Raw genomic sequence first — 22493 nt, 5'->3', positions numbered from 1 at the left:
TGCAGGGAGCTGTGATGGCTGGAACGCTTAAGAAATGGTCATAAGTACCGTTCGTTCCGCACCTTTGTAACTTTGAGTGGTTACTAAACAAATGGTCATAACCCAAGAAGTGCTTCTATAAACATCCTTAACCATACTTGAACAAATGAATAAATCTGTGAGTAGACTGGAAGCAGAAATTCCAGCATAGTAACTTTATTTCAAAATTGTTTACAATGTGTCAAATTGTTTATGAATTGTTAAAGCAAATTGTGTGATCCTGTCTCAAAGTAAATAATTTAGGTATAATATTGGGGACTAAAAGTGTATTGCAAAGAGCCAAATGTATGTCTGTGTCTTTGAGTCAGCATTGACTTCTGTGAGTGTCTGGACACAGGTCTTTTCATTTTTCTTGGCAAGATTTTAGCAGTGGTTTGCCATTGCCTGCTTTCCATTCCTGAAAGAGAATGACTGGCCCAGGTTTACACAGCAGGCTTCATGCCTAGGGTGGAATTAGAACTCCCAGTCTCTTGTTTCTATCTAGCCTGAATGAAGCCTTAACCATTACATCAGACTGGCTCTCAGAAGGCAAAGTGTTATTATTTTATTTTTTATTATTGAAAGTTTGAGATAAAATAAAACAGAAGAGAACAACCTACAACCGGGATGGCAAACCTATGGCATGCGTGCCATAGGTGGCACGCGGAGCCATTTGTCAGGGTACGCGAGCCTAGGAAGGGCGAAAACAGCTTCCCCCGCCCACCCTCCGGAGGCCTCTGGAGGCTTCAGGAGCTTCCCTGAAGCCTCCGGAGTGCAAAAAGCCAGCCCTACGGGCAAACTGGAAGTTCAGGAATGGACTTCCTGTTTGCTCGTAGGGCCGGTTTAAGCCCCCCGGAGCTTTCAGGGGCCTTCTGGAGGCTTCCCTGAAGGCTCCGAAGGACGAAAAACGACCCAATGGACAAACCGGAAGTAGGGATGTTTTTAGTCTCCGGAGCCTTCAGAGAAGCCTCCAGAAGGTCCCTGAAGGCTCTGGAGGACTAAAAACGGCTCTATGAGCAAACCGGAAATGACTTCCAACTTGTTCATAGGGTGGTTTTTCATCCTCCGGAGCCTTCAGGAAAGCCTTCTGAAGGTCCCTGAAGGCTCTGGAGGACTAAAAACAGCCCTATAAGCAAATTGGAAGTTACTTCCGGTTTGCTTGTAGGGTCGTTTTTCGTCCTCCGGAGCCTTCAGGAAAGCCTTCTGAAGGTCCCTGAAGGCTCTGGAGGACTAAAAATGGCCCTATAAGCAAATTGGAAGTTACTTCCGGTTTGCTCGTAGGGTCATTTTTCATCCTCTGGAGCCTTCAGGGAAGCCTCCGGAAGGCCCCTGAAGGCTTTGGAGGGCTTAAACCAGCCCTACGAGCAAACCGGAAGTCCATTCCAAACTTCCAGTTTGTGCTCCGGAGGCTTCAGGGAAGCTCCTGAAGCCTCCGGAGGGCCTCCGTGGGGGCGGGGGAGGCTGTTTTTGCCCTCCCCGGGCTCCTATAAAGCCTCTGGAGACTGGGGAGGGTGAAAAAAATATGCAAAAAATGGGGGGGGGGGTCACGCCTGTCATGCGCGCATGCACATTGGTGTGTGTGTCATGCATTGCACTATGATGCGGCACGCCCATGCACGTCCCCCTGCCCTCCCCCCGCTTATGGCACACGAGCCAAAAAAAGTTCGCCATTGCTCATCTACAATGAACCTCATCCCCTTCAGAGCCAGTAAACATAGTTTGAAACAATGGAAGGAAGAGAGGGAGAGAAACATGTATAGCTAAGAACACAAGGAAAAAAATTCTGTAATTGGTGTTCAGTTTTCATTATAAAGCCAATCTGATTAAGTTTTATTCTTTTGAAAACTAAACCTTTACTAGTCTGAGTTAAAATCAATAGTATTACTTTATCTTCAGTTTGTTTTCTCAAAACAAATATATTTTGTTCCAGATCAAGGATCAGGATTCTGTGTAACAGGTAAAATCGAAGCAGGATATGTCCAAGTTGGGGAACGACTCCTTGTCATGCCTCCTAATGAAACTTGCACTGTAAAAGGTATAGTATATGGATCGAAGGTTTTTTTTCTTGGATTACACAATAAAGAGTTTCAGAAATTGGTAACTAAAATTATCAAAAGCAAAATCTTATAGATAATCCTTGACATATGACCACAATTGGGATTTGAATTTCTGTCACTAAGCAATGTCATAAAGCAAGACATCATGTGACAGCAATCCTGGCAGTCCCAGTTGCCATTATTAACAAAGAAGTGAGTGTTGTTAAGTGAATATGCACCCCAAGCCATCCTGGGCTTGGCCCCTCCAGCTCTGCCCTCTGCCTTGTTGGATGGCAGGCAGTTCCAGAGCCACACGGCACTGGGGCTGCTTGTCATGGTCCAGGAAGCTGCAATTGCCCCATCCCTCGCTCTCCTGCACTTGGAGACCCTGCTGCCCTGTGCTTCACTGGCCCAACTGGCCTTTTCTGTGTTCTTGCTTCTATTGCTGTTGATGCATGATTGGCCTAATGTTTAAAGTCTTTTTAGATTGGTCTAGAAATTTTATAATGACATATAAAGGAAATAAATATTTTCATGGTTATATGTATTTATTTAAAGTATATATTATGCTTGCTAGTCTTTTAGTTGTTCTGTTTTCTGATTCTTTTTTCCCTGTGAGATACATAGGTTTTGCCTTTGTATTTTTGTATTTTTTTTTGTATTTTTTACATTATGTACTTAGTGTTTCTTAAAATTATAAGATTCTATCCTAATTCTTCGACAGAAATGTTTTGGATAGGAATGTTTAAATGATACACATGATACTAGAATGAAGCATAACATTATAATTCAGCTATCAATAAATGTGCAAGAGAAAAAACAGGTTTGTATACTGAATTAACGGTATGCATAAAATAAATTAATTAAAATTGAGAAGACATAAAGAATGGGTCTCCAATCTTGGCAACTTTAAGACATGTGGACTTCAACTCTCATAGTTGAAGTCCACACGTATTAAAGTTGCCAAGGTTGGAGACCCCTGACATAGAGTTATATCTGCTTGATTTTTTGTGTCTAGTTTACCTATCCAGAGTTTATTCAGAAAGAAAGAAAAAAGGATCTAAAGATTTCTATATGAGATTTCATATTTGCATCTGGTTATCTGTATATCACAGAAACTCTTCAATTATACTTTCAAATAATGAAGGGGGTTTTAGAATACAATTTTGTGGCCTGCATTACACACATGTCCACATGAAAAGACACACAGAAATGTTTTCACTTATTTGTGGAAAAATGAAAGCAGATAACTCAGTCTAAAAAGCTGTGGAGAGCATACTTGTTGTGTTACACCCATAAAAGCCTAGTGCAGTGACTTGCAGAAAACCATGAATAAGCAAAATATTTATAGATAATAGAGATACGTGAAAATAAAATGTTTTAATATCACTTCATTCATATCACAGGCTTTAATATCACTTCATTCATACTGAAAACTGAGGAATAGCAGTTGATGCAGCAGAATTGCAGAAACAGTTTTTGTAGCTGTTAAACCAAAGTAGTTCACTATTTAGTACTGGTTTTACTCATTTCTAGGAATTGCTCTACATGAGCAGCCAGTGGATTGGGCTGCAGCTGGAGATCACGTTAGTCTCACTTTGACTGGCATGGATATCATCAAAATCAAGTGAGTGCAAAATAGAGTTTGACTAAGCAACCGTTTATGTTTAACATAACCTCTTATAACCGTTGTCCCTGATCATGAATGGTTTACCAGATGCAGAAGAATCATGTGGGAAGTTTACCTGCGTCTTTCCACCTAAAATGGTGCAGATTCACTAACTCTTGCAAAATGCAGTTTGAACTTGGCAGTGTTCTTCCTAATTAGATTTTGCCAGTTGTTTCACTAAAAAAACAAAACAAATGAGGGATACTTCACAATTCCCTACAGTATTCATCTTAATCTGCAGGAAACCGTATATAAAGTAACATACTCAAAAATACTTAAATAATACTGGTGTTTAAATTCTTTGCTGCTGAATAACAGTTACAGGCAAGTAAGGAATAGAAACAGGACACTGCTACTGACTGAAGTAAACAGGAGAACTGTGTGTATCTCTAATGAGGTGTTTCACTCAACAAAGTTTTGAGTGAAACACTCCCTCAGAGGTGCTTTATGATGCAGCAGGACTATTTTGCTTCTAAGAAATAGAGAACAAGCTATTGTTTGTGGAGGACCCACTACATTTTGGCAAGCTTTGTAGAAGAGATACCACTCACTCTTTCAAAACATTGGACAGGTGCAGGAGCTGGTATCCTACTCTGCCTCTTTCAGACTTCTTGCCAAAAAGTTTGGGAGAGGAGACTGGTCTGGAGGAGGTGAGCTGCTTTGACAAGTCGTGTGGGGGAATGTGCCGAACTCCATATCTGGCACAGATTGACATTTGGTAAACCATGATAGAAAATGTTTCTCTGCCTGCCATACTATGTCCCCATGTCGTGCAGTCAATTTGCACGTGAAGCCTCTTCTGAGTATTGTATGAACTTGGTACGAAAGAGTCAGGGCTTTAAGCAGCTGCACAAATTCATTTTTAACCTCCATTCTTTCTCTTAGTTAATGCATGTTTTCTGTAATAATTATGAACTTAAGGGCACTCTTTGGCTCAGAGGAAACTACCTGCCACATCAATTGATGTGATCATGTGACCTCCTTAGACTGATAATAGCATTGCATCATGGTATCACCACTCAAATACGAATAGTCCTTGCTTATTGACCACCTCATTTAGTGACTATTCAAAATTACAACAGTTTGTTGCAGTTGTCATTTTCTGTTTAATGACCATGGCACTTAGCAGCAGAGTTACATGTCCCAATTGTGGTCACTAAGCGAGAACAACCTGTAAAGTACACTTACAAAGCAAAGTAACTGAATCTATCCTTTCCCACAAAAGTATAACAAGAATGTATTCTTGCCTCACTGTTATTTAATTTATGTATTAATGTCATGACTGATAGTTTTGCTAAGGCAAAATTTCATCATCCCTTTCTTACTCAATATCCTGTCCCCATTCTTCTGTATGCTGATAGCATGGCCATTCTATCTGTAACATGTGTGCTGATGCTTTAAACCTTGTTATTTTATTGCTTCAGGGAGCACTTTGAAATTAATTATTCTAAAGCAAATGTTAATGTTGACAGAGGGCAATAGGAAGGGAAGATTCTTCCAGCCTTGTTTTTTGTCTGGCCCATAAACTGGGCTAGCTGATTTATGTTATGGCATGTCATGGTATCATTAAAATATATAGCGAGAGTCATTATCAGTGTATATTTCATGTGTTACTCTGTTATCTCTTGCAGTGTTGGTTTTATATTTTGCTGTCCCAAGGAGCCAATTAAAACCTGCACACGCTTCAGAGCTCGTGTTCTTATCTTTAATATTGAAATACCCATCACCAAAGGATTTCCTGTGAGTGTAGAATTTGTTAGGGATTTCATTTATATTTTAAGTATCATTTTCCTACCTTTTAAAATGGACTTACGATGCCAAAAGAACTTTATATGCCAATGTTTTCTTGCCGTTCTCAGCACAAAATAAGAGAGATAATAGCATTCTAGGCAAAGATTGAGACACAGGTAATCCTTAACTTAGAGCAGCAATTGTAACCGGATTTTCCTTCATTAAATGATGCAGTCATAAAGCACAATCACTTAGCAACAGCAAGCTCTGGAGACCTAGTTAATGTCATCAACCAAATTTTACCCTTTTAGGTGAGATAACTTTCTGCTGGCTTCCCACAACCAAATCAGTGGGGAAGCGAGCAGGAAGTTGCAAGCTCCAAGTAGCTTGCAATCACGTTGCTAAGGTAGGTAATAGGTGATAGGTAAGTGGCTGCTGACAGAGTGAGGGTAGGAGGGTGTGTTTGAGGTTGTGAGGGAGGCTTGGGGAGGTTTCGTGTGAGGGAGGCACAATGAGAGTGAGTGAGTGAGGGGAATGGGTGTAAGGATGAAAGTGAGGTGCAGTGAGGTTGGTAGGATGTGGAGGCACAGCAAGGCAGGTGGTGTTCTGACCCAGCAGCACAAATCCAAGTCCTCGTCCCAATAAACCCCTTTTATTTAATTTACAGTGAATTCCTCTCTAGCAAAGTCCCGGCCCCCAGTCTTTCAAGATAGCTCACAATTACCGACCTTTATCAGGCTTGGAGAGTGGCCCGCCGATATCTTTCAGAGTCACAATACTTGGCAAGAATGCAGGAATGAATTAATTGTCTCCTGCAAACACCCCTCCCCTTTCACTCCTCTTTTATTCCCCATGGGAGATGTCATTCTCTGTCCACCTGTGGCTCTACTCCTTGTTACTTAGCTGTGCCCTTTGGCAACTCTGTACATGCGCACACTGGGAACAGGCTCCAGCTGTTTGTCTGCCTCACTGATGTCTGACTCTAAAGGCAGCTGATAACTGTCAGATGGCCCTGGCCCCCTCTCTGCCTCTGACGCAGAGCACTTGTCAGAGCCTTTCCCAAACTCCAGGACTGGCCCATGTTCCTCTCCAACCTCCTCACTGTCAAAATCTGCTGCCAGCTCTGCTGGCCGGCCACAACAGGTGGGAAGGCGTCAGGGAGAATGTGCAGGGATGCACGAAGCTTAGGAAGGATGAACAAAGGTGTAAGGGGATGTATGAAAGTACGAGGGAGATGAATCAGGACTCAGGGAGGGTACAAGAATGTGCCCAAGGGTGTGAGGGAGATTTGAGGCTCAGGAAGGGTGTGTGAGAGGCACGATGAGGCTTGGGAAGAGTAAACAAGGGGACATGTGTGTGCATGTGAGGGTCAATGAGGCTTGGAGTTACACACAGGTACACAAATAGTGGGGTAGCCATGGCAAGGCGCAGGGTGGATGTGCAGAGATGCACAAGTGGATAGTGTGACGTGAGGCTAGAAGGGCTGCGGGAGAATGGATGGATGGATGGATGGATGGAGAGACTTACCTCAGTGACTTTCCAGCTTCCTCAGTGACTTTCAGAGGAAACTTGCAAAGAAAATCTCAAATGGCACACATGATGGCAAGGTGCTGCAACTGTTCGTAAATGCAAGCTGGTTGCCAAGCACCCAGATAGAAATCATGTGACTGTAGGTGTGCTGGGATTGCCAGAATTCTAAGGACTGGTCATAACCATCATTTGTTCAGTGCTACCTTAACTTTATTCACTGACAGAATGGTTGTAATAATTCAGAAGAGTTTCAAAATACTGATAATAGAGAAAATAGGAAATTGTAACTTTATATTGTACAATAAAATACAAATGTAGAATTGATCAAAATCTCCCATTGTCTTTTTATGTTGTATTCATAGAATTTTCTTTTTCAGGTAAACTTGTATTTTGTCAATTGCTGACAATGTCAATTAAAATTAAATTTTATTTTAGGTGCTCTTACATTTTCAAACTGTAAGTGAGCCTGCTACTATTAGAAAATTGCTGAGTGTGCTTCATAAGAGCAGTGGTGAAGTTGCCAAGAAAAAACCTAAGTAAGTATGATAAGGTAATTTGTTAAAATACAAATATAAATGTAATTAATATAGTTTAAAATATTTCAAAATTGAAATTATGAATTAATTAAAACTGGTAGAAATTGAATGTAAAATCAGTGACCATGATATATTTTAAATAATTACTGTTAACATTAGTACCTACAGAGTGTTTTATTCGTATTGACAAATGTAATGATGAAGTATAGGATATATTTGCATGCTGCCTTTTCTGAATTATTGAAAGGGTGTTGCTATATAAGTAAATTATAAATGGTACATTGAGACAAATTCTGATTTCAAAATGAGATGTGATTTGATAAGATTTAGACATGGTACATTATGATTAACCTTTGGCTGCTTCCAGCTTATGAATTCCTTGGTGTGTGTGGATTTCTGGGAAAAATAAACTTGAAATGAGAGAATCATCAAAATATCATCAGATTTTGCAATTCCTTTCTGTTTAGGAGTGGGACATGATGCTCTTAGCACAATTTTAGGTGGAAACTATACTGAATCTTCCGTTCTGTATATCTGGAAACACAAGCATACACAATCAAATTGCCTTTCATAGTAATATAATTCTTAACAAGTTTTCTTTCCCTTGTAGGTGTCTGACAAAAGGGCAGAATGCTTTAATAGAACTACAGACCCAAAGACCTATTGCTTTGGAGCTTTATAAAGACTTTAAAGAACTTGGGAGATTTATGTTGCGCTACGGAGGATCCACTATAGCAGCAGGAGTAGTTGTGGAGGTACAATATTTTTGTGAATGCTTTTATAAATGCTAATTATGAAATCATAGGCTGTGTCTCTTGTTAACCATTTTTAATAAATAAACGTATATGCACTATTAACATTTGAGTAACCAGATCTGACAATGCTAATATAGTTAGTGTAAAAATATTTTGTTAAACATTTTTAATGAAATATACATTTCTTTTTAATAAAATATAAGCACTGTAGAAATAGTTAAATTTTTAGTTCCCAAAACTTATCTTTTAAATTGTTATTAGAAATGTTATCTTCTGTTTTGTCATCTTCCTTTTTTCCCTAAGATGGTTTATAACTAGGGATTGGTTACCTAGCACTTGCATCTGCTTTTTGCAAGATTTTAATCTGTAGATTAGGTTGAATCAATCCACTCTTCTTTAGCTATGTACCTGTTTGCAACTGGGTTGTCTATCTCAGGATGCAAATGCATCATTATGTCTTGTGCTGTCTCCATTTTTAAACTTATTTCAGTGTAAATACACAAGACTCCTAGTTTGAATCAGGACCAATTTATGCAGAGAGAGGAACATAAACCATTTCCCTAGAAAAATGCATGCAATGGGTATACACTCCTGATCTTGATCTTTCTTTGAAATTACCTAAGGAAAATATATCGTCTGATTTGATTGCCATGCTGGATGGGCCCTAGATTTTACCTATGGCCATATATGCATTGATATTTAATTTTAAAATATTGAACTTGAATTGATAGATAAGCTTGGTGAGACAAAACTGGAATCCAAGAAGTCTAATATTGCATTTCTATATGCCTGGCTAGCTGTAATGACCAGTATCTGTCTGTACTTGATACAACATTATAGATCTACACTGCAGGCTTGTATATTTTTGGAGGGAAAGTTGTTCTCATAGTATAACAGAGGATTGTTTTTTTAAAAAAATGTTCAATTATATTTCTGTTTTATTTTAGATTAAGGATTGATTGTGTGCCAGGACATCTGCAATCCAGCCAAATGAAATCATAAGCTCAAATATACTTCTCTGAGGAATCCATTTGTATCCGTTGAAGGAACAAAGACAATTATGTATTGGCAATTATGTATTGGGTACTCTGCAAACATTTCAAGGCCATTGTTGCTGTAGAACAATTTGCCAGCAAGAAAATACTCATTGCACTTTCTCACTGCACAAGTTTCAGCATATTCCCAAACTAAAATGTCATCCCATCAATAGTTCTAGTGGATCGTTTTCAAAAACTGATTGGAATGATGTATTAAAGAATGATGATTCATCATGGAAAAAAATGTTACTTCCAGCCTTAAAGTTTGTTTACAATTTTTAGGGAGAGCTGATGCTTTGCTGCATGGTATTTTATAAATTACACATCAATTGATCTAAAATATTTGAAGTTTTATACAACTATGTTTTCAAAGAATCCTGTTTCCTTCTGTTTCAGAAAACATTATGTAATGCTGCACCTACAACCTAATTTCTTTCCATCCTCATTATTTTATTTAAATAATTGAGTAGATATAGCTTATCCAATAATGATTAATTTTATTTTTTAAATTGTAGAAGTATAATAAAATAGTCATCTGAGCATAATTTTGGCTTTTTCCATAGTCTTTTATAAATTAAAATCCTGACAAAAGAATTGGTTTTGATGGAACAAAACATACTGTCTACATGAGTTATCTGATTGTTGTACTTAAAAGAATTGCAACTCCCCAAACTCAGTCAAAACAGATAACTTTATAAGGTATACTTTTATATGAGTATGAGAATTGAAGTATGTAGTCTTTCTGCATAAAAATATATTCATCGTTACGTAAAGCTTTCTTCGTTTCAATAGTGTTCATCTTTGAGTACATCTGAGAGATGGAGAAAACAGGAATAATTACTGTATTTTTCAGAGTACAAGACACACTGGAGTATTAGACGCACCTAGATTTTAGAGGAAGAAAACAAGGAAAAAAGTATTCTGAGCCAAATGTGTAGTAATATATTATTTAATAAAATGCCAGTGTAGCAGAATAATTTTTATAACCATGTATACCTTTTACAACCATGTAAAGTCAATTAAAGTCATAATTAAAATAACCCCTTGCAAACAGGCAATAAGCCTTAACCCTAACCCTAACCTGCAAACAGGAGCCTTAACCCTAATCTGCAAACCAGTGGTGGGTTCCTGATCCCGGTGCAACCGGGATGGTGCAACAGGGCCGGGTGTCCACTACATGAACGCGCACAGCATGCGCGTCTGTACTTATTGCCCACGATGCTCCGTGACACCTCCGTGACGCTCCAGCTGCTTGGCGAAGCATCGTGCAGGCGTCGTACGCTCCATGCATGGAAGCCCCAAACAGCTCAAATACAGGTAAGGAGCGTGGGTGGGCCCCCCAGAACACCATACCGGAATGGTACCTGGTGCTCCCAGCAGGCACCGGTACGCCCATACCGGGGCATCCCGGTTGTATCCCACCATTGCTGCAAACAGGCTATAAGCCTTAAACCTTAAGCCTAACCCATTACAAATGTGTTAACCTTAATCCTAAGCCTAACCCAGAGGTCTTCCAACTTGACAGGTTTAAGACTTGTGGACTTCAGCTCCCAGAATTCCTCATCCAGTCATATTACCTCAGGAATTCTGGGACTTAAAGTCCACAAGTCTTAAAGCTGTCAAGTTTAGAAGATCCTTGCGACCCCTAACCATTTATAATCAGGTGCTTATCTGTTAGGCGGCTCAGGCATTGGCCCGGGAGCAGGTGGCAGGCTCCCCGGGCAATGGCAGAGAGATTCGGGCGGCTTTCGCTTCGCCTGGGAGCAGATGAGGCTGGCTCCCCGGGCAGTGTTGGGGCAGCTCAGGCGGCTGTAGCTTTGGCCTGGGAGCAAGTGGCAGGCTCCCTGGGCAGCGGCGGGGATTGGTGGTTGGATCAGCCTCCCAGAACACCGCCAATCAGCTGCCTGTTGCCATCCATTTTCGCCATTGCCGCTATTGCTGCCGTTGCCGCCACCACACCAACTTCTCCCCCCGGTATGGCTGATGTAACATTCGGAGTAGAAGACGCACCCAAATTTTCACCCTCTTTTTGGGGGGCAAAAGGTGCTCTGAAAAATAGGGTAAATAACAAATATTGGAAATTGGAAATCATTCTATAATCTATTGTAATCAACGGTTCTAAATACACTTTATGTCTTCCTTGAATTAGATTGCCCATGACACCTCACTTTTATTTTTTATTTTTTTCCAAACCTCATTGATAAATTGCATTCTCTCCAGAAAGGCTTGGAAGGAATTAAAAAACAACAATCTAATCCATTTTTCCTGGGTATGGTATAGTTTTATCCACTACACATCGTGTGTTACAGTACAATAATCAAGCTTACTAAAAATGAAATAAACCCTCAAAATTACTGCCAGCATTAAGGTTGACGTGGAATCCTTTATAATGCCATTTTTATGAAGCAAATAATACTATACTGATTACATTATTTCCACAATGTTTATAGTTATAGTTCATTTGGTTTGGCTGTGGATGCATGTCAGCTTTTGATCAGTCTAGCAATAATTGCTGAAAGAGGAGGAGTTGAAGCTGGCAAATAAAAAAGTGTGCTCTGCAAATCGCAAATGTAGTAGCAGTGCTTGGACAGTGCAAACTGAATTGCAATGACCCACCCTCAGACTCACTTGATTTTGGAGAACTATATCGGTGGCCGGTTTCTGCCATATTCCTCATATCTAGATTCTTACGACCCATCTATTGGTGAAGTATATTGCAAAGTACCCGATAGCGGCAGGGAAGAGGTGAGTTCCTACAGAAATTTATATTAAACTTTTTTGTTATTTTGTAGAGTTGTACAAAAACATTGCATGGGGTGTTTGTAATAATTGTGAACATAAATCATCCTAAAATATTGGCTAGCTTTAATGTTATATTGAATTATGTTTTTTTGCCTATAGGAGATAAGGCTATATTTCAGTATAATAACACAGTGTTGTGTCAGCAGCAATAGCCCTAGATCAGCAGCTCAAAGTTCAATGCCATTTCCTTTGAAATGTCTCTTTTACAGTATGTGGGAATTGTGTCAAACTTCAAGGCAAAATGAAAAGAAAAAATATAGCTTTCCTTATTGGCTGCTTGATTCCTTTAAAAGGCCCAGTCAAAATAATAATTGTACCATCTAATCACTGAGGTTGGAAATAAAATACTATTCTACACTTTTACAACTTTAACTTTGACCTTTAGCATTCAATTCCAGTCAATCAAATATTTGCTTAAGTATACATAAATAGTGGTTGAAGTATAACTAGCATTTTTTTCTAAACTTACACTGTGGACCTTTGCCCTCTTATTTTCTTATGCAAACAGAAAATGGATTGTATATTAGATACATAGAAAAATATGTTTAAAGAATAATCATGATTGCTCATTTAATACTGTGGTCAGCAGGACAAGAAAGCGTGAATTTTGATTTTAAGCTTCTTGGGGTATCCAATATGTTTCACCCTCAGCATTGTATTTAACCTTTGAATCACATATCAAAGATCAAAGGAACAAAGGATAAAGAAAGCAGCAAGACAAGTTCAAGCATAACATTTGAATTAGTTTGAATTCAGCTAAATAATGAATTAAATTGATTTATTATATTTAAATTCATGGTATTGTTATGTATTATATTTCTTATCTTAGCTAGAAAATTTTAGATAATCTTTGGGAAAGGGCCATATGCTAGGCATGAATGCATGCAGGTGTAGCACATTGAATGCTACTGTACCCTGCACAGAGAATTTCAGTTACTGATTAGTTTGAAAATGCAAGTCAGTAATAATATGGCCTTGCCTAAAATGAAAGACATTGTGACAACTCTGTAGAATTCTGCAAGAGTAAAAAGCTCAATAGTGCTGCCTAGTGGCTGTAGTTCTGAATTTTAATTTGGAAAATAAGTAAAAAATACCAAACAAGAACAAAAATGCCGCTTGAAGGGATGATAAAAACACAAATACATGTAACTATATGTGTCAATATATTAATTGGTATGTCTTACCCTTCAAATACATTTGGCGAAGAGCTGTTTAGTTTCTACCTTTAGCAGTCATGTCTAGATCAGTGATGGCGAACCTATGACACATGTCATAGGCACATTTTGTCTGACACACCAGTGTTAACCAACACCCAATAACTATTCTTGAAAGCATACTCCACTCAGTTTTGGAGGTTGTGGAGGCCACATGGAATGGGCTGTCTCTCTCATCGCCTCCTGATCCTCTGGAAGTTATGTGAGAGGGTCGTGCTCTTGCGTGGTCTTTGAGCCTCCAAAAATCATGTGAGAACAGAGCATGCTTTTGTGTGGCTTTTGGAGGCTTCCGAGGCTGTGGAAGAGCATTCTCCAAAGCTGCTTCAAGAATAAAGGCCTTATGCGACCTGGAGCAGCCTCAGGTAGGTGGTAGGGACCTGTCAACAAAAAAAGAGAGCACCACCTAAAGGCAAGGGATGTATGGCAGCACTGGGCTATGGAGGCAATCACACCTTCGGGAACGGAACGACGGGGCTTTTTCAAATGGCAGCAGTAGCCCTAGGGCTAAAGACAAAGCTCAGGCCTTTACTTCAGGCTCAGCCAGTGCACTGTCACTGAGTGTTGCTATTAAGTTTGGCTTAAATGGGAGATGGGGGGAGGGGAAGAGATAGAAAATATTTTCTCTTGTTGGAGAGGAGTGTGCAATGCCATCCAGTTAGGTATTTTCCACATTTTTGACATGCTGAGCCCAAAAGGTTCACCATCACTGGTCTAGATCAAGCTTGCCCAGGAGAGGAACAGTATTCTGTATTGTAATCGATCAGGATGACAAAAATCTTCTCAGTTTATAAATAAAGATTATTATTCATCTAACCCAGGATGACATAGCAGGGGATCTGAACTCTGGCCTTCAAAGAAGCGGTATTTGTTTTCTGCTTTCTCTTAGTTTCTGTTAACGTCTAGCATCATACATGCTTTTGCTCATGCAGACACATGTGTTTACCAATTGCATTTTTAAGGTGGAAGCTGCTGTCAAAGCTGCCCAAAATGCTTTCCCAGGATGGTCTGCCAAAAGTCCACAGGAAAGGTCAAAAATAATGAGCAAGTTAGCAGACCTTATTGAAGAAAATCTGGAGTCATTTGCGCAAGCAGAATCAAAAGATCAAGGTAAAGGAGAAAACCTGTTGACCCCAGGGGGGTTGTGCACATAGCATTATGGGCACACCCGCACACGAACCCCTTGCCCTCCCCCTTGCTTTTGGCACGCGATCAAAAAAAGGTTAGCCATCACTGCCTTAGATGAACAACACAAACAACTTGCCTATTCCTTGTCTGAATGGACAAATTGGAACTTGGCCCTTTCTCACATTCACATTTAAAGATAAAAACTTTCCTTATTTATTGATTTATCTGGTTTTGAATCATGGTGTCTAGCTATGTATTCAGGTGCTGAATTACAGTTGTTTCTTTTTGATGAGCTCCTTATATTTAATGCAACTGCAGACAGATATAGCATGCTGGGAATAATTAAATTTCTGCATGGACAAAAAATATTTTAGGGATGGATCTCCTTGGTGGAATTGTTGCAGAATTCTTGTTTGTTTTCTATGTGATAGCAGAGAAACTTAAAATCTAAAGATGTATTCTCATGGTCAAATGTGGCCAGAAACACTTACATGGGTTTTCCATAATCCTTTAATAATCCTCTTGCTTTCTTGTGTTTTTGAAGTTTTACTTTTGAACATTTAGATTGTCTTCTCCCCTCCACTGCTTAATAATTAGACAACTTTCATTCTTTGCTTAAAAACAGTTCTTACAAAAACTGTTTAGAACATAAAACCTATTGAAAATATTGGTCAGTGGTGGATTTCAATTTATTTTACTATCAGTTCGCTCTTGAATGTGCATGCCTGCGTGAGCATTCGCACGCTTGCACAAAGTATCCGGGAGGATGGGCGGAGCCTCCCACCGCCACCGCTACCGTTTCACCAGCAGAAATCCACATCTGTGATTGGTACATTTCAAAAGCATTGCAGCAACATCTGCAAGTATAAAATTATTTGGTAAATATCCTTCTGTTCCAGGAAAAACCATTTCTTTTGCCAGAACAGTGGACATACCCCGAGCAGTATATAATTTTCGCTTTTTTTCATCATCTATCCTTCATAAGACAACAGAATGTACACAGATGGATCACATGGGCTGCATGCACTATACTGAAAGGTCACCAGTGGGAATTGGTAAGTCTTTGTCAAAGAGCTGCAGGTGGTTTTTCAACGAAAGGAAAAAATAATCTTTTTAGGACTAGGGTAATGTTAGTAAATTTAGCTTGTGCATATTGCCTTATTTTATATACAGTTGTTGGAACTAATTTTTTTTCCCTTCTTGTTTTAACCCAGAGATACTCAGTTTCATTTGGCCCACAAAACATGGGTATTGTTCCCCAGCGTTGTCACCAAATTATTATTTTTAATATAACAAAAGGGGGGCAATATTAAACATGACTGCTGCCTAATCATATCCTCTTAAATGAATTAAATGAAATTAGGTTTTGTTCTTTATTCACTAGTTTGAGGAATGTAGTCCTTGGCATGCCATTTAAAGGCATGTAGTTTGTAGTGAGGCCCTCGTGTGATCACAATTCCAACTTCCTGCTGGCTTTTCTATTGACTTTGCTTCTGGGAAGCCAGCAGGGAATATAGAAAATTGCAATCATGTGTCAGCATTTCATTCCAATATTGTAGTCATGAGCCAGATGACCAAGCACCCAGTTCATGATCATCTGACTGTAGAGATGCTGCAATGGCCAGAACTCCAAGGAGTTGTTGTAAATCCCTTTGTCCAACAATATCATAACTTTGAATCGTTGCTGACCTTAATGGTCATAACTCTAGGACTACCTGTAGTTTAAGTGGTTCTGAGTTGCAAGCATCTAGTGACCACTAGATGTCATCACTCACTTTTCAGTGTCTTTTTTTCCTGTAGTTTAGTGATCATATGGACTTTTATATCTCAAATCTGGTAGTTCTCTTCTAATATAAAGCACAGCTTGAAATTTTCCATGCCTTTTCTAACATAGGTAAGTCCATTATAATTAGCTCACTCAATTAGAATATAATTAATTGGCAAGATGCTATACTTTTAATAATGAGCCAAACCTGATATTGGGGGATGGCTTGCCTTGTTTTGCCTCAATAGCTTATTCAAATCAATAGCTTATAGAACCTGAACACTAGCTATTATTCAACATTTTCATTTACCTATTTCCAAGGACCACTAATATGATCTACCTAATGACTGGCTGGGTAGGCGTGGCAAGGCGGTTATGTGACTGTGTGGGCATGGCCAATTCGATGTCACTCACATCGATGGGCGCCTTGCCAGTCTCTACTCACCACTCCTCATCTGCCCGACCGGGCTCTTTAGGGTCCCAACAGAAAGCAGTTGCTGGAGCTAAGCAGCCACCATGAGAAAGAGTTGGCAAAACAGCTGGCTCAGTTCAAATTGGATCTGACCGAGAAGTAGGCTCAGCAGGAGCACCTCACTGAGGACTACTAGCACAGGCTTTCCAAGCAGAGGGAAGACTTGCAGGAGTGCATGGCCAAGTGCCAGCGCCTGGAGGCTAAGAGGACTGAGATGATCAGCCAGTTCCAGACCTTGATGCAATCCCACTGGAACAAGGCCTTTTGGCTCTTCGCCACCAGTGGCAGTTCCCTTCAGCCTTTGCCCAAAGCTCTGCATCAGAAGTCTGAAGCAGACCCCAAGTCAGAATTTCTTCCCCCCTCCTTACCATACAGAAGCGGGAGACTCTCTGCAGCAACACAAATGTTCATTGCACATATCAGGCCCAGGTGCCATATTTTGAGGACCCCTAATTTAGTGCAATATAAAAAATACAATTAATTTTTCTGCAGACCATCAAAAGTTTCTCATGGACCATCAGTTGGTGACTGCTGGTTTAGTACATAGATTGGGTGCTGAAGCAAAAGACTACTGAAGCTTACAAAGAGTTGTTATGCTCTGTTATCTAACTGGGTATCAAAAGGGGGCCATGGATTTCCTATGTATCAAGCTTCATGTTTAAACAGATTTGTTCCTTTTTTCTATCTTTTTGAAAGCTGGATTAATTAGTCCTTGGAATTTGCCACTTTATTTACTGACATGGAAAATTGCCCCTGCTGTCATGTGTGGAAATACTGTAATTGCCAAACCAAGTGAAATGACATCTGTCACAGCCTGGATGATGTGCAAACTTCTGAATAAAGCAGGTATGCCAGAAAAGTAGCTCCATTGAAATAATTAAAGCAGTATACATATTAGTGATTCAGGAGAGAAGTAGGTAACACTTGGATTCAAAGAGCTTACACATCAAATACGTGATCAAGGTAATATTCCATTGATAGCATGATTTAGAACCCGATTATAGATTGAACAATAGATAGATTGAAAAGATATCATATAACAAGCAAGGAAGTTCCATCATATACAGTATAACCCTTATATATACTAAAAGTAGTTAGGATCATAGTCGCCATCATTTTAACAACCCCATAACCCCTTGTGGAGTCTGGGAAACTGAATGGAGCTAGCAGAGTGTTTTAATGATCAGATGTCCTTCCTGTCACCAATGCAGAGTTTTGTTCAACAGATATATCCACAGGGTGTCCACAGGCAGAAATATCTGCCTCTACCTAGGATTGAACTCACAGCCTCTTGATTGTGAGGCGAGAGCTCTACCTCTAGGCCACCGAACCACTCTAGTTAGGATCATAGTATTGTATTCAATATATATGTTTCTGACTTGCCACTTAAACGGAATGTACTACATAATTATGGTGTTCAGTCTGTTTATGTGATTTTCCTCCTCTGCTGCCTACAAGGTTTTCCTCCGGGTGTGATAAATGTCGTGTTTGGAAGTGGGCCCAAAGCTGGAGATGCTCTTGTTTCCCATCCGGCGGTATCTCTGATTTCCTTCACTGGGAGCACACTCACTGGCCAACAAATCATCCAAAGGTCTGCTTTGTACTGTAAGAAACTTTCCTTGGAGCTAGGAGGCAAAAACCCAGCTATCATTTTTGAGGATGCCAACTTGGATCAATGTATTCCTGCCACTGTAAAGTCCAGTTTTGCTAACCAGGTATAAAAAGATAGTTGCTTGCTCATCCTTCCGCTTCTGGCTCCTCATGACAGGTTTTAATATAAAGACTGAGTATCTTATTCTGAATCAGATGATTTATTTTTTACTTATTGGAATTGGGCAGCTAATAAATTCCAATAAATAATGATAATATTTTTTTTTAAATCTGACTTAACATGGAATCCTCTTTCAGTGAATGTTGTCTATTTATTTAGCGTATGGCAAGTAAAGGTTGTGATATTCCTTGAAAATGATGGATGAGCAAGCTCCCTTTTTCTATCAGAATTTGTTTTGGAATAACTCTTTCTTATTCATATCCTCACAGTTTGCCACTCCAAAGAGTCCCCCTGCTATTGTTCTACAAAGAATATCCCAAAAGATTCAACATATCAGATCCAGTATAAAAGAATTCAGTGATTTACTTTCCTTAAATGGGTTGCCCATGTCTTTTGTTGCCTTGGGACTCCTCACATCCGGGACTGGGTACTAGGAGGGGAGACAACTAGTCTTTCTGCAGCCTGTGCACTCTTCTTTGGAAATGCCAAGATAAAATATGATTTCTCTTCTCGCCTGTTATGTATGAAAGCAGTAGTCTTAGAAGGAATAAAATTTCCTATTCAATCATAGTTCCTCTCCACCCGAATGCTCCTTGTTATTTGGTAAAAATGTATAGGGATACTAACAACAAACTATATAAGAGCTTGCTGATATTTATATTTAATTATATTTAATTGCATAATTGTAAATCTAAGGAGTTGTCCTGCTCTTACTGAAATCCAGAAAACAAATTCTTCCTTTGGTGAACTAAAGAGAGTTTTGCTCTGATACTAATATATTTTGTAAAGAACTTAAAAACTCATGCTTCAGTAATGACTCCTTATTGAATTTCTCCCTTGTCTATACATTGTTCGATCTTGCCAGGGTGAAATATGCCTATGTACCAGCAGAATCTTTGTTCAGAAGAGCATTTCTAAAGAATTCTTGAAAAGGTTTGTGGAAACTGTTAAAAAATGGAAAGTTGGAAATCCTTCAGATCCCAAAACTGATATGGGGGCATTGATAAGTAAAGATCATTTAGCAAAGGTAAACGATGTTGAAAATATTTTTCAATTTGCTAAATTATCTGCAAATATGTTTTCTTCCACATTTGAGAAAGTATCGCCATATATGATGATAGAGATTTTCTTATATCTTGGTATTGATTTTTAGACAAAGAACAGATCTTGTTTTAATCACTTGTTAAAACACTTGCTTTAAATTGTTTCAGGCTAAGGGTATTTCCTAAAGCTTCCTCATCAAAACTTTTTTTCCATTAAGTAATTTTTCCAGTTGTCAAGTTTGCATATTTTTTTATTGTGCGCACTTAATATGACTAGTTGAAACATCTCCTTAGTGATGTCAGATTCACTGCTGGGTGCACACAGTTGGAAACAACCTGATATTTTCTCTTACTAACTCACTTCTCGAATATATTGTCAGCAGAATTGAAGAAGACATTTCAGATTCTTCTTCCATAGCTTCAAATGTGTCTAAGATTTTTCTATCTTTCTTGATGTAATACAGTATTTAAAGTTTAATTAATAATGCTACATGAAATAATGTTCCAGTGATAAAATTGCATTGGCATTTTCTTAGTATACGATTTAAATGAATGAATTAAAGTAAATCAACCTTTAAGCAGCTAATGTTATTTAAAATAGCATGTAAAACACAAGAGCTTAACTAATTCATACAATATGTCTAGATATAGGTTTTATATAGTAAATATGTAGGTGTGAGAGAGTATATTCATATGTATTGGTCTTTCATTTCCTTATTTTTATTAACAATTTAAAATTATTGTCTTCTCTAAATACGCTCCTTGTTTTGTTGCTGCTCCTCTTAGGTGAAGAAATATATCCAGCAGGCTCGGGCAGAAGGGGCCACGATTCTTTGTGGAGAGGGAATAGATTCATTGGATCTTCCTCCAAGAAACCAAAATGGCTATTTCTTGCTTCCCACAGTTATCACAGACATTGATGATGATTCTTGTTGCATCCAGGATGAGATATTTGGTCCTGTAGCTTGTGTAATGGTGTTTGACACAGAAGAGGAAGTGATTAGGAGAGCCAATGGAGTCAAATATGGCCTGGCAGCCACGGTCTGGTCAAACAATGTAGGCCGGATTCATCGTGTTGCTAAAAGACTCCAGTCTGGATTGGTGTGGACCAATTGTTGGCTTATCAGAGATCTGAATTTGCCCTTTGGGGGAATGAAAGCCTCTGGGATAGGTAGAGAGGGAGCTAAGGATTCGTATGAATTTTTCACTGAGGTGAAAACAGTTACCATAAAATATACTGAAACCAACTAATAGGAAGTAATTAGTGCCATAGGTCTCTGTGTGTTGCCTTGTCTCTCTTGATATATTGAGAAAAATCATGGTTTATACTTGTATGTCTGCTAAGAGTACTGTAGAAAGGAGCATATGAAAGTAATTACCGTATTTTTCAGAGTATAAGACGTACCAAGATTTTGAAGAGGTAAATTAAAAAAAAGTTTTTGCACTCTGCAGACCTCCCCAAAACGGCCCATTTTTCACGAAAACAGGCCTGTTTTTTTCCAAAGAAAAGGGCATGAATAGCCTTTAGGAGGCTTGTAGACTGCGCCTGCCCCCCCCCCCCAATGAGCAAAAAATGGCATGTTTTTCATGAAAACAGGCTTGTTTTTTTGTCAAAAAAGGACATGCATAGCCTTTAGGAAACTTACAGAGTGCTCCTGGGGGCAGTGGGGGGGGGAATTGAGCAAAAAATGGCCCATTTTTTACTCATTTCTGCTCTCCCCAGCCACCAGGAGCACTCTGAAAGCCTCCTAAAGATTATGCATGGCCATTTTGGTGAAGGAGGCGGGGTTTCAGGAGGCAAAAAGTGCTATATTCAGTGTATAAGATGCACCCAGATTTTCAGCTTCTTTTTTGAGGGAAAAAGGTGTGTCTTATCCTCTGAAAAATATGGTATATGAGACTTTACAGTGGAGTCTGTCATTAGCTTTGTTTTAACTTCAAAAGAGCTGATGAGTTTTATCTGGCTTAGCGTGCCTTTTCCACAACAACCAACTAGATGCTGATTGGAACTCAAGCAAGACATCCCTCTTCTCACTTGTATTCTTCAATAACTACTTTGGGAACCATGCTATCTTTGAAAATAAAACTAAAATATGGTGCCATAAACAGAATTGTTCACCATGCTTAATTTTTTAAAAGTTTTCCAAGTTGGAAGCTACCATTATATCTTGTGGTAAAGAATTCCACCTGCTTATGTGTGAAGGGGCTTCCTTTTAGCAGTCTTAAATTGAATATTCATCTTCACTGCATAATTCAAACAGTAGTACCCAGCTTTCATCACAATCTGTCCTACCTCATTTAACTTGGATAATTTTAGTAGACCTTTCCAGAGTCTACAGGTCTATAAGCTCAATTTTGAGACAGTGACTACACTGAACACTGTCTTGTAAAGTAGTGTATTGTTAACGTTTATATAAAGTGCTGTATATAATTGATTCTTTAATATTCTCTCTTTCCTAATTATCTGTAATGTGGAATATGGATAGTTGTCAACTTACGACCACAATTGAGCCCCAAATTTCTGTTGCCAAGTGAAACAGCTGTTAAGTGAGTTTTGTCCCATTTTACAACCATTCTTGCCACAATTGTTAAGTGAATCTTGCCTCTCCATTAGCTTTGCTTGTCAGATGGTCGCAAAAGATGATCACATGACTCATGGGACACTGCAACCATTGTAAATATGAACCAGTTGCCAAGTGTTCAAATTTTAATTGCGTGACCATGGAGATACTGCAATGGTTGTGAGTGTGCAAAACTGTCATAAGTCACTTTTTTCAGTGCTGTTGTAACTTTGAACACTCACTAAATGAACTGTCGTAAATCGAGAACAGACTGCATAACATTTTCTACAGCAGCCACTTACAGGATTGAAATTTTCACAGGGCTATCTTGTACAGTCTTGAGATCTCTTGTCAAGTGTGCCTCCTTCAGCATCTAAGAAATGAATAGAGAAAAAGGTACTTTTACTGGACATGAAAACAACTGAAGC

At 39.1% G+C, this 22493-nt stretch overlaps 2 protein-coding genes across 3 annotated transcripts in view; both read left to right on the top strand.

Annotated features, from left to right (window-relative positions):
• HBS1L (HBS1 like translational GTPase) overlaps positions 1–9857 on the top strand; it is a 55180-nt gene extending 45323 nt beyond the window's left edge. For both annotated transcript variants that reach the window (XM_032215885.1, XM_032215887.1), the window contains 6 exons: positions 1949–2053; positions 3591–3681; positions 5355–5463; positions 7420–7520; positions 8131–8275; positions 9223–9857. In XM_032215885.1, coding sequence (XP_032071776.1) covers positions 1949–2053; positions 3591–3681; positions 5355–5463; positions 7420–7520; positions 8131–8275; positions 9223–9234 — 563 coding nt within the window. In that variant the 3' untranslated portion in view covers positions 9235–9857. The remainder of the gene's footprint in view (positions 1–1948; positions 2054–3590; positions 3682–5354; positions 5464–7419; positions 7521–8130; positions 8276–9222) is intronic.
• A 2009-nt stretch (positions 9858–11866) lies between these two features.
• Positions 11867–20921, top strand: ALDH8A1 (aldehyde dehydrogenase 8 family member A1). The gene is made up of 7 exons (XM_032215888.1): positions 11867–12057; positions 14288–14435; positions 15353–15508; positions 17387–17536; positions 18149–18405; positions 19327–19488; positions 20291–20921. The coding sequence occupies exons 1-7, from the start codon at positions 11920–11922 to the stop codon at positions 20753–20755; spliced, it is 1476 nt and encodes a 491-aa protein (XP_032071779.1). The 5' UTR covers positions 11867–11919; the 3' UTR covers positions 20756–20921.
• The last annotated feature ends 1572 nt before the right edge of the window (positions 20922–22493 follow it).

The sequence above is a fragment of the Thamnophis elegans genome, chromosome 4 (assembly GCF_009769535.1).
Source record: "Thamnophis elegans isolate rThaEle1 chromosome 4, rThaEle1.pri, whole genome shotgun sequence".
In the NCBI taxonomy this organism is placed as follows: domain Eukaryota; kingdom Metazoa; phylum Chordata; class Lepidosauria; order Squamata; family Colubridae; genus Thamnophis; species Thamnophis elegans.
This window is presented reverse-complemented; position numbering and strand designations above follow the sequence as displayed.

Excerpts from the sequence above, each read along its gene's own strand:
- ALDH8A1 (XM_032215888.1), top strand. The coding sequence starts at position 11,920 with ATGACCCACCCTCAGACTCACTTGATTTTGGAGAACTATATCGGTGGC. Across the intron at positions 18,406-19,326 it reads AGTCCAGTTTTGCTAACCAG|GGTGAAATATGCCTATGTAC; the intron begins GTATAAAAAGAT and ends CGATCTTGCCAG. Across the intron at positions 19,489-20,290 it reads GTAAAGATCATTTAGCAAAG|GTGAAGAAATATATCCAGCA; the intron begins GTAAACGATGTT and ends TGCTCCTCTTAG.